General features: G+C 31.8%; 1 protein-coding gene across 1 annotated transcript in view; it reads right to left on the bottom strand.

The window, feature by feature from the left end:
• LOC134717998 (balbiani ring protein 3-like) overlaps window positions 1-13130 on the bottom strand; it is a 34217-nt gene that overhangs the window by 6904 nt on the left and 14183 nt on the right. Inside the window, exons 7-9 of the mRNA XM_063580496.1 lie at window positions 2978-3074; window positions 998-1111; window positions 74-238 (exon numbers count right to left, since the gene is read on the bottom strand). Coding sequence (XP_063436566.1) covers window positions 74-238; window positions 998-1111; window positions 2978-3074 — 376 coding nt within the window. The remainder of the gene's footprint in view (window positions 1-73; window positions 239-997; window positions 1112-2977; window positions 3075-13130) is intronic.

Here is a 13130-nt window from a genome sequence, read left to right as displayed (position 1 = left end):
TGTAGCGCCGGTAAAAAGTCAATATTATTATTACCTGGATAAGCGTCGGTGTAATGTAGATGTTAGTATTTACCTGTATAACAACGCTTTTGACATTCCTGGTGGGAAGCAAAATTGTTTCCATTTCCTTTGCATCCCCCATAAGAAAATCTGTGACATCTTCTTCTGTGAGTGTCAAAAAAGTATCTGTTTATATGGCCACGACATGGACCTCTACTCTTGGGCAGGCTACAAACATCTGAAGAGGAAAAAAAAATTGTAAAAATGTGAGATTTTGCCGGACGAAACCCAAAACCGGTTAAAGCATGGTGATTTCAAGACTAGGGGCTGATGGATGGACGATCACGTGATGTAAAGTGGTTACATAACTTCTTTATTAAAAAATCCTTCATCATATTTCAACTAAGATCACTGAAACTACCTAGACATACAAGGCTGCACACAGGACAATATCGTCCAACTACTATTATGGATTTTTTTCAAATTTGATGACTTCAATATTTTCAGTAGAATTGACAAACCCTGAATTTCAGCCTATCCTACCAATTCGAACAGTATTCCTAAGTAATATATATTGCAACCTGGCAAAATAACACTCCAAATAATTTTTCATTCTTCGTTGTCTAAACAATTATGAGATTTTTACATTAAATTAGCTCTTCATTAATATCAATGAATATCTCCTTTAGCAACGTCTTATCATTTAATGTGTCTACATATTTCTACGTCTTTGGCTTTTGAGTGTTCAAGTTTATGCCTTCTTGGTGACGATAACTACAGATTTTTTTTGTTAATAACTTATGTCATCATTAAAAAGTGATGCGGCGTTACATTTACTTGTAAACGTATTGACTCATTATTAAAATTGTATATTGAAGAAACGAAGACGACAGAATATTTTCAGGCTGCGGTACAAAAAGATGATATTGTTATCATTAGATATTTTGTTGCAGGGTGTTAAATGAGATCTTAAAGTAAGCTGTACACATATTTTTACCTCCTGTTGTTGGTGGTGGCACCTGTGGATGTGGTGGTGGCGGCGCTGGACCTCCACCGCCAACGCAGTGTTTACCACATGCAGTAGGGGATGCAAATGGACAACAATTTTGACCTATAATATACAAAAGTAAAATCATGATTTTATTAATACAATACTCATTATTTAAGACTTATTTTTATGCATTTCTTTTGTATTGTTTTGTCTTCCCTTCTTTATTTTTTATTTGAATGACTGACAATATAATTGTGTAGTAGCATTACATATAAGCGTAATACTACTATACACTATATTACATATAACCGTACTGGATGTACCACAAAGAGCACATTTAAAACATAGAAAAGTTACCATATGATTGTGTTTAAACGTTTTTGCAATTTTCTTGTCGGTCTCATACTTATAACTGCATAAAACATATGTTGCATCCATATTTTATTTATTTATGGAATTACCTAGATAGATATGACATATAGGTCTTGAAATAAATGATTTAGAAACTGCACATGGACTCATGATCAATATCCATTAATAAAAAACGGCGATGCTCGATAGCTGCGTCATGTCATGGATTTTATCTTTGGCTTATATTCTTAATCATAAATATGGAAGCCGATGTACATTTAAATAAGTAAAGTCTATTTAGTAATTTAAAGACATTAAGGAAAGACCACCAGCTTTGCATTATTGAAACACCATTACTCGCAGAAGACATGCCCAGTCTTGAAGCTTGTTGTTGAGAAAAATATGAAGTCCGATTTTTGTATTTAATTTTTGCATGATGCAATTATTGTGGTAGTTTTTTAAGCTGTCGACATAAGAGTTTATGTTACCTCCTTACATTTCTAGGAATGTGATTGGTTAAAAGCGCCTACGTGGAGACCGTGTATTTTTCATATTAGGTTAGTAGGGAGATAGGGCTTATCTCATACACGGTGAGAAGTGGTGTCACGTCCCTGTATATACCATATTAGGCAGTAGAGAGGCGGGGCCTATTTTATACACGGTTAGTAGTGGTGTTACATCCCTTTATAAAAACGAAACGGTACTGAGAAAAAATCGTCAAGGTTTCAACAGACGAAGAAACTGATGATTAAAATTGAAATGAATTCATAAAACACATTCAAACATAACAAGTTTTTATTGTTGGTATCTTGTTTTGTAGGATAAATGGAAGTATTTTCTTAATGCTAACAGTATTGAAGACCTGCTCATTTTGATAGGTCACTACTCTAAATTGCACACGTAAAGATAGTCGGTAAGATAAATTCGTTACATAGTGTGCTAGTGACCTAATACGGTATATATCATCTTCGCTGGCCAAGGGTTACGATCCACTTCCTCCCTCTTCACCCTTGGTGGATTGAGATAAAATTTCGGAGACACAGGGTAAGGATTTTTATTGGTTGCAGTCGAAACTCGCTGCATCTAATCAAAAATCGCCTTTAACATGATCACGTGTAAATGTAGAAAGTGTTTGTAAACAATTGTCACGTGTTTATTGTGCAACAAATCTTTACATCCCTAAAAATACGACTATATTTAATGACAACTTAATTGTTTTTAATCATCTTATAGAAGTTCCTGTGTATGTTTCATGCACAAATGTATGAATTTTGATGTATATTTTCGTTTCCTGCTTAACCAAGTGTGTAGAATCTAGACACTACCGAGTTTTTATCTCCTAATTGAAGAGTTCAAGTGCTTCTATTGGTCAAGAATAATGTATTCGGAATGGACGTGACTTCAATCTTCCTGCAGATGGCGCAACATTGTTTTCACAAATGTTGGCTCAATCCGCCAAGGGTAAAGAGAGCGGGAGTGGATCGTAACCCTTGACTAGCGAAGATAGATGGGTATATATGGAGTCACTAGCACACTATGTAACTAATAGTATTGTTCATGTTCTGTCAGAATATATACAAATAATGGAAATGTAACTATTTCGAACTTTGAGATACTGATTAATGTTATACAAACCTTTTGGACAAGTATTCAGGTGGCCACATTTATTCACATATAACTTTGGACATTTAAATGGATGTATTTGAGGACATTGTTGCACTACTGAAGTACCCTGAAAGTAAATGGAAAAAAGATATATGCATGTTGCATTAGCTTAAAGTTTTTCTTATTTTGACAGCCTCGTCATATTGCGATTCATTGTCACTTTTGTTGTATGATGATTTAGATCACCGCATTTAATCATGTATAATAGGTCCGAGTACAAAGTTATCGTCCCTTGAATTTCGTTGTCCACGGATATAGTCCATAGTTAGGACAATGTGTCACTTGCCAATTTTTGTTATACCTCTTATATATTTCTTCATTGTTTATGCCTCAAATAGCAAGAAAGGGGATTGAAATACACTGTGAGAACAAATTGATTCATGAATTTGAAAGTAAAGTAGTGATATGGACTAGCCGAAAAAGGTTACAAATTAGCATTTCGGGAGCTGTCAAAAGATTTCACGACCCCATGAACGTAAAATTGTCCATACGTTGAGTGAGAGCCGATGAAGTTTTCTATAATTTTGATATAATTTGTCTCAAAAGTAGGACACCACACTGTACAAATATTATTGAAAAAGCGCAGGTGGGATTTTTTTTTATTTCCATTTATTGTCTAAAAGAAACGCACTGTGTACAAGCACCAATACATATTAGACTACATCGTTATGGGCAATTCTGCGAAAATCTCCTCCATTTTGTCGAATTTGTAAACTGTAAAGTAGGAGCTTATTTCGAATTATTATTTTGTATAATGTGGCAACTGGGTCATCTACCGCATTAAATATATCCTTGTTTAATTAAATTATTAGGACTTTAAATTAATGGAAAAAAACAGTTTATCGCTGCATTGAAGACTTATTGGTGGCATTCAACTGTTGTCTGCTCTGTGGTATGATTGTTGTCTCTTCGGTTTATCATTTTCATTCTCATAGAATTTCAAGATTTCAAATAAAAAATAATGTAAGAAAAAGTGGTTGTATTGAATGGCTGTTGCTACGCAACATGTGTATTGCTCGGCTCGATAGAATATTTGAAAATAAATGATTAAATAAATGTTTTAATACACCACCGTAGAATAAAGCCAAATTTTTAAAGATTAATAAACTCATACTTCACACAAGAAATATAACTATTTTTGCAACTTTGTGAATCAATATTTGTTTGGCTATCTTGCTTGAAAGCACCAAGGCAAACAAAACTAGACGGACGTTTGCTAATATTTCTGTCACCTCCGTTTGTGTGACATATTGTTATTTTACGTTTACCTTACTTTTTATTAATTTTCCTTTTCTTCCACTTCTTTTTCCAGATTATAGCCAGGAATTGTAACATATTTGATTTGTATACTAGTAGACAATAGTTCTAGGATTTATACCATTTAGTGCAATCAGATTATTAATTCTGTTTTCGTTTAAATGTTCTTTGCTGTTGATCAGTCTCATTTGTTTCGCTATTTTCGAAATACACTAGATATAGATCTGTATATAGCTATATAAGAAAGAGTGGTATGAGTGCCAATGAGACAACGCTCCATCCAAGTCACAACTTAAGTTAACACTTATAGGTCAAATCATGGTCTTCAATACGGAGCATTGGCTCACACCGAACAGCATGCTATATAGGACCCCAAAAATGACGAGTGTAAAACAATTCAAACGGGAAAACCAACGGTCTAATCTGTATTGAAAAAACTGAGAAACGAGAAACACACTTATCAACCATTTCTACAAACGGCAACTATTGAACATCAGGCTCCTGACTTAGGACAGGTGCAAATAAAAGCAGCGGGGTTAAATGTTTTTAAAGGTACCAACCTTCACCTTTACATGAAACAATAATGAAAAACATCACAACGTAAAAAGACAAACTATGAAATATCTGTATTTATTGCCTTCTTATATTCTTGTTTTATTACTTTATCTGAAAGTTGAATAGAGTAAATATAAACACTGTGTTTATCTGCAAGTTATAACCATATATATTTATGATCATTTTCAGAAATCTATAATAATTAATATTTTTTTATTGGGAATAAAGGGAATTACGTCGGGTTTTTAACAGATTTCTGGTTTGAAATATAAACTTATGTGTAGTTTGCCAAAAATTGAAAATAAACAACAATGAAATAAACAAAAGTAATTTATAACAAATCTATGGAGGGAATCAAATGTTTTGGTTTGTTTAGATCATGGGTTTGCTTTAATTTTGAAAGCGTACGTGATTTTTCCTTCTTATACCTCGGACAAAGGATAAACAAAACACTGTCTATGTGCATACAGCTTAGTGGAATATAGAATAACTAGTTAAAACAGTCGAATATCAATTAAAATGCTTCATCAGTTTTGATACCATCAATAACTGAGATTAGGTCCTGAAAAGTTCAATAACTACAACATTAAGAGAGCTGAAATGGCTACTAGGCTAATTGTTTTTTGAAAGGCGTGTTCGAACAAACTTTCAACATCTCTTAAACAATGAGGTATGCGATGTACACCCTAATACATACTGGAATACTATGCTGCTTAGTGTCAATTGCTTAACCGTACAATGTTCGATATTGATCATTTAATTTCCTGCTTTATTATTTATCAATCAATTTACAATATCGAAGGTTTTATGTAAATTATTAAATAGTTAAAAAAGTTTGTGTATGCATACATAAAGAGAATTCAGGCAATAGTTTGGGAGAGTCCTCTATCTAAGTCATGACAAAATACTTATTCAAAAGACTCCTCAATATGAAGATGTTACTTCGTGTATAACTATCAAGAAGGAGATTTTGAGTGTTGTATGAAGTTTAGATGTGCTGAAACTACTTTTTGAGAATATTCAGCAGTGATTTTGTTTGCCTCAAATTAGTCGAGAATAAAAGCTTGTTCCCCTGGAGAAGAATTCCAATTAGGAAAGAAAATGGCTTAAAATTATTACCAAAAAGACAACTTTTTTCCCAAACAGAGCAGTATCAGAAGTAATTGTGCATGAATTCAAACTCAAAAACACTTATTTATACATTTGTCATGCCTAAAATAACTACATGTGCAGATATGAGGGTATATCTATGTATCATTAATGACAATAAGGAGTCACATTCCAATGCAGGACTTGACTCTGGAAAGGGTGTATGTAAATAGAAGTTTCAGTCAAATTCATGGTTTATCCGAAATTTCCTAATTTGGTGAAAATTGAGCATATTTTCCCAATAAAAAAGGGTAGAGGTAGTTTTTAAAAAAGTCAACAATATCACTGATTCAAAAACAAAACTTATTTTAATGTTAATCCAGTGACGCAAACTAGTAAACTGTAAGCTATATCTTCATATCTTCAGAAGCTTTTTCTCTGGCATAATGTTTTGGCGTCAGTAAATACTGTTTTATCACATGATTTTCTCATTCATTACTGAACATAAGAACTATTTCAGTTTATTGTATCGTTTCTAAAAATATATGTTTGAGCTTCAGTTGCATCCGAACGTTATTTGATCTGTGACAATTTGCTTTGGAAGTCCGTTTTTCCTCAAATACAATAAGACTTAAATCTGCTATACTTTGCTCCATGAAATGTTTGTGAGGTATTCGTATGATGCAGTTATATATCTGACCTTAAACTTTTTCTCGATTCATTTGACAACATTTATTTTTTGTGGTTAGATCAGTTACGCAGATTAAGTTAGCAATGTGTTAAGTATTTGGTGTAAATGGAACGATAGTAAGATGTATATGTTCGTTTGATAGGTACTCTGATATTTCAATTGACCTACAACTTATTTATAATTGATTGTTTAAGGTTATACTTTCGTTGTTTTGTCAATTTCCTAAATTCTACATTTCAAGAATAATAACATTTCAAATAATTGTAAGATACAATATCTTAGTAATAGTAATCTTAGATAGTAATGTGAGTTTTTACTGCTAGCAGGGTGCATCAAGTCCTAACTTCATCTTAAAGGTTCATTATTTAAAAAATGTTTTCGTTGTATGATGTAAATTTCATTTGGTATATTGAATGACGGTAAGTTGTGCATATCCGTATTTTAGGTTGACATTACCCTGACTTTACTGCAATGGATCAAGCTATGGAATGAATGTATCAAAAAAACAATGCCAAAATATTTTAAGAAACAACTCGTTCACGATTATCTCAGGTAAATATTAATGTTTCACTGTTGATATTTGCTAAATACTGAGAAGATAGGAAATAAGGGCGGAGTGGTGCGCATCTATCACTGTTCCATCCTCATAACGCTTGTATCTGTACTTAGGATGAACATGCCTGTCCTTTGAAGCATGCATTACTATTGTCAATATGTCTATAGTTGTGATCATATTTGCATGAGCGTTGGTGATTTAAAAGGTAAGTCCTGATTTGGTTTACAGAAGAAAAAAGAAGTATAAGAAAGAAACTAATTGGGTGCTAAATTGTACATATGCGAGAAAATAAAAAAATAAATCATAAATGAGACTGATACTCTATCCAATCATCTATTATTCTTTAGAAAGCTTAAAATTATTCATTTGATCCTTTGAAATATTAAATCCAGATAGAGAACGCATAATAGGAATACAAGCAAATGACATAAATAGGGGAGGTCAAATGTTCCTATAAGACCAGGTTGAAAACGTTTTTTTCTTCTCAGAATGACTATAACTGTTATTCACATTCGTTGTGATGATAATTACCGAAACCGAAAAACATGTGTTTTCAGGAGGTTTAATGTACTTCACTGTTTTAGAATTTACCTCAGAGTTCGGTATGTCTTTAAATACTTTTTTAACTACCAATATATATCATAAAAAAGAAAACCAATAGTTGATTTTGATACTTAGTCATATTTTTCCATTTAACAATATGTTAAACCGTAGGTGTTGTTGCATGTAACACGATTGGCCTATAAACAACAAAATAATCTCCCTTTTGTTAATAAAATCCTCATTCAAACATGATATTGTAACAGTTTGGTATAATCCGGATTTTTTCCGTCAAGACAATGTAATGGGTTTTGCATACAAAGAATATTTGTGTTTGTTTAAGTTAGTTACCATTGATTATATTTTGTTTCTTTGACACAAGACAAAAGTACATTTGGTTAATTGAATATAAATTAAGCAAATACACTTGCTGTATAATATTTTCACTGTAGAATTTTTTTTGTATCCACTTACTAACATATTTTTACTTCCCGCCCTTTTACTGGAGAATGAAACCTATTTTATATTAGCTGTTTGGCCAGACTCCATTATTGGATAAGCCTTTGCAAATTATAATATGGTTGATATATGTGTTAAATTACACACGAATATTTGCAGAGATGAAACTTTTGTCATCGCAGTAGTCTTCTTTTCGTTACATTTGATGATATAGTTTATTTTTAAAGATCCCTCCCAACTCTGAACTCCTTCATTTGAATTTACCTCGAAGCTGGGTATTCTTGTTAAAAAAACTGGTCATCAAAGCCAGTGTGTTCAACAGTCAAAAACAATTTCCTCGAAAATACTTTATCAATATAAACCAACCAATAGTTGTTCACATCATGATCACTGTCATTAGGTCTTGTCTAAATGTAAGTCACGCCAAATGGCCTTACTTTTCATCAGAAACACATTGTTTTTTGATGTAATGTAATATATCGGATGTTTAAAAAGGCCCACAAACATGGAGTTGAGTGTCGAAAATTTGAACAACAAACACATTTAACATAGCTACTAGTTGATTATCCCTCTGATAATTTACCTTATTTTGAACATTTCCATTATAAAAAAATCTCGATCTTATTGTCATTATACACCAAATACCAAAAATGATATTCTAAAAAGGGCATGTCGCTTAAAAAAGAACGTTTTACAAGCAAGTACCCCTTTGAAAAAATAGTTCATTTTCATGTCCCGCAATAACATAAATAATAAAAGTGAACGACACAAATCCTTATTTGCTCTTTATACTTCCGTTACTAAAAAAGGAAATTTGAAGATCAATGTATTGCCAATCAATCGTCAAAATGTATTGTCAAACAATCGTCAAAGAGGAACATACTACAATACTTTATAGGAATGATGCATTTACCAATAATCATCGTTGACATATACATTATTTACTATTTACATTAGAAAAATTACTATTATGGTTACAAAACTGAATCAGCGTTTGCGTATGTTTTTGCACCGTTATTCCATAGATGTTTTTATGTAGCGATTATTAACAAAGTGCTTAAGAATAACAAGGAAGAGGTTTGAGTTCACGAAACAAATTGAATCCTGTCACAAACCCATTGCGAGTCTCAAAACAGACCATTGTCAGTGTTTGTCGTGTGTCATATCTTAAGTCATTTTATTTAAAGCACTCGCTGCTGAGAGAAGAATTATTATAACTTTGGTTTCTCCTCAATTTGACTCGACTCTAGTTGACCAAGAGCTAAAAGTATTGCAAGGAAGCATGTCTTTTGAAGAAACTGCTTTTACCGGGTATATGTTTAGAGATATTTCTGATGTTTCATTAATGTATTACCCCTCATCTCTTTTTTTATTAAAATTTCTAATTTCTGTTTTACAATTTCCTAATTTGTTTTATTTTCTTGATATTACGAAAGGAACAAACAATATATCATTCTATTTCTTGGTATCGATAAAATTAATGTGTTTCGCCAGGTTTTGTTTTTAAAATACATTTGTCGGTAAAAACTACAAAATAACTGTGTTGCGACTAACGTTTACAACAAAAAGAACGGCTAAACCGACATGCAATTCCGAAAAAAAAACCATTTACTTGTAGTTTATAGGTTTTATTTGTTGAAAGAAATATAATCAAGCTTAGTTAACATGATCATTTTGCAAATAAATATATGATTGAAGAAAACTCATATATGTTAAGATCAATATAGTTTATTCCTTTTCTCTTCACATATTTTATTGTTTAATACAAAATTATCAAATTAAGTCATTTTACTTACGACTATTGCTTTCCAAATGCCACAAAAAAGAATAATGAATAAGTAACTAGCCATGATAGCCGTTCAACTATAGCGTCACACGCTATATAAGATATGCCGTTAAAAATATTTCTTATATTACATTTATACAAACTTAAAAATCTACACAAAAGTTTATCCGACTTATACCAGAAATACGGTCATTTGCATATACAATATTTTATGCGTTCACATACAATTTTAAAGACCGATGATTTTTAGTGTAATAATAGGATAAATGTACATGTGTTTCACCATGCAACAAATTAAATTTATCTAATGGAGCGAATAAATTTCCACACAATAATTAATTTCTGCAAATATATGTCAGCATGTTATTTTAATTATCTTAGCACTATCAAATTAAGAGTTAATTGTCGTACAGTAGAAACGGTTGAATGATTAATGGATGAGATAATTTAAAACGATGTTATCGAATTTACAAGATAGTTTAAACGTTTAAACAAGTTATATAGCATATCGCAATAATAAAAAGTATGACAATGTAGAACCAATGAATTGGCGGTTTATCGCTTAGTGTCAAGATTTTTTCAACTGTTATTGAAATACTTCTGTATTGATTTTTTTATGTAAACTTTTCAATTGTAACATTGACTTATCTTTATGTTCTCTTCAGTTGATTTGATGTTAATCTAATAATCTTATGTAGGATGACTGCAGGTCAACGTTAGGAATCTCTGCTTCAGAGTTGCACCACTTTTTTTACGAGATCTGTATCAATTTTATGTACTTGAGATTTGAGCTGAGTCGGATTGCAATTCGACATTATGAAAGTGCACGTATACATGTACAACACTACATGCATAAAACCTTGATTGATATTGGAATTTGTAAATACGAAATAAATGATGGAGTTTATTCTGTTTGCTCATTTTTTTGTATAACAACTGTTACTTTCTTGCCCAGCTATGGCCAACATATTTTGTTCTTTTTTTGGTTTATAGCTTTTCATCCTTTTGATAAATTTTAATTTTCAAATATTTTTGGCGTCCAGTATCTGGTGCAGATATTATGGTACCGTTTCTGTGTATGTTACATTTTAATGTTGTGTCGTTGTTCTCCTCTTATATTTGATGCATTTCCCTCAGTTTAAGTTTGTAACCCGGATTTTTTTGTTCTTCTATCGATTTATGAGTTAACAACAGCGGTATACTACTGTTGCCTTTATCTATATTATTACAGACAAATTGAAGATGTTTGACAGTTTCAGAGGGAATCACAAGCCATTATTGTTTTCTGCAGTAGATTTATTTCAATTTCGATATTTTTTCATGGCTTTTGTAAGATGGTTAAGACTTTTTTTTAATTTTTTTTTTATTTGTATTCGACCTCGTATACTTCCAAATATAAAATATTTTACTTAAACCATTGTTTTAATTAGAAGATATTCTGGGTTATTTCTTACGGACTAAGAAAAACTTATATGTAGTCATAAGACAAGAAGTACGTCAAATTTGAATCGTCATTAGATGTTTTAGGTATACCTAGAATATCAGTACTTGTTATTATGAATTTTTAAAATGGAACTAGGTCACATTTGTACTCATGGGCTTTGAGCAATTTAACATTTTCTACTCTACAAGCACTCTACATTCGTGTTACTCAAGCAACTATGAATTCGGAGATATGTCGCATGCTTGTACATTTTCACGACCCTGTTTACTAACATATTGTATTGAAATAGATGGGCATTGTTAGAAACTGTTAATAAAGACCAATTTATTATACGGACGTGATTTGAAACTGCAATGAGACTAAATAAATGAAATTGAACTTGTCTATTTTTTATTAAGTCTTAGTGAGATTATACTATAACTATATTTTTTCAATTAATTAGCTAAGATGTTGGTCGATGCAAATAGATAAACCCCAATTCATTTTCTATGATCACGAGTTAGGGATACCTTGCAAAACGGCAATTTAGTGATATCACAAAACTGTGCTTATTGTTTTACTGTACAGAATGATGTTTACAGAATAGAAACATTGGGCGACAAGTGCAGAATGATGGATACAGAATGAGAATAGATAATTAATGTAAGCAAAGATATTTTGCTCTTATTGTACTGTCTTAAGATACTAAATCAAAACCAATAAAAACTAACACAGTAACATAATTTTGGAAAACAACACATTGAATGTAGATATCATCCGATGTCCGGAGAAGCGACTTAACTGATTTAATGATAAATATAATGGTCTGACAACTAATATATCAACAAATTCATAATTTGCTGGATTGATGTTTGATTGCATAACGTTTAGTGATTTCATAAAAATACAGCACAACTTAAAATCAATACAATATTAGGTAAATCGACGGGACAGCAGGGCAGGTAAACGGTTATAACGATTCACGCACAAATTTGATTCAAGCGTTACACGGTTAAAGATCTGTATAAACACATGAAATCTGTAATGATGACCTCTTTGCTTCAATTTTCTTTTTGAAGTTAATTCGAAAAGAGAGCGAAGAATGGTTTTTAATGTACTTTATATTTTCCGGCGTCTAGATACACGTGAAAACGAACAAAAATATTCTGTTTTATAGATATATACCGAATTTGTGAACTTATAAACCTTAGTTTTGTTAACAAGGGGTATTCGAATATTCTGAAGACCGGCAATGTTTTTCGTTTTGTAATGCATTTGATATTTTTAGTATGTCTATCTGCCCTAATTAGTGTCTTTATTAATAGTTATCAAAAGTACTAGGCTTATAATTTGATACGCCAATTTTCCGTCCACTTCAGCACAAGAACGTGGAAAAGAGAAAAGAAGAATTTGATGCTAATTTTAGATGGCAAAAAGTGAATTACCTTAGCTGTATTTGGCAAAACTTTTAGGAAAATGTTGTCCTTAATGCTTTGCAACTTCGTACTTTATTCTGCCTTTTTTACTTTAATTGAATCCAGCGTCACAAATTAGTCTGTAGTTCACAAAACACACGTCTGGCGCATAAGTTTTGACTCCTGGTATATGTGATGAGTTTATATATTCGACCTAGTTACTTTGGAATGCCATGAGTCTGGCACATGCATTTCAGTTTCATAACTAGTCTTAACTATCGTCATCAACCATATACCTTTTATTTTAATCATAGGACATTGACTTTATGATATGGAGATAAGCTATTCATAT

This window comes from Mytilus trossulus, chromosome 5 (genome assembly GCF_036588685.1).
Source record: "Mytilus trossulus isolate FHL-02 chromosome 5, PNRI_Mtr1.1.1.hap1, whole genome shotgun sequence".
In the NCBI taxonomy this organism is placed as follows: domain Eukaryota; kingdom Metazoa; phylum Mollusca; class Bivalvia; order Mytilida; family Mytilidae; genus Mytilus; species Mytilus trossulus.
The sequence above is the reverse complement of the archived record's forward strand: the minus strand, read 5'-3'. Positions and strand labels throughout refer to the sequence as shown.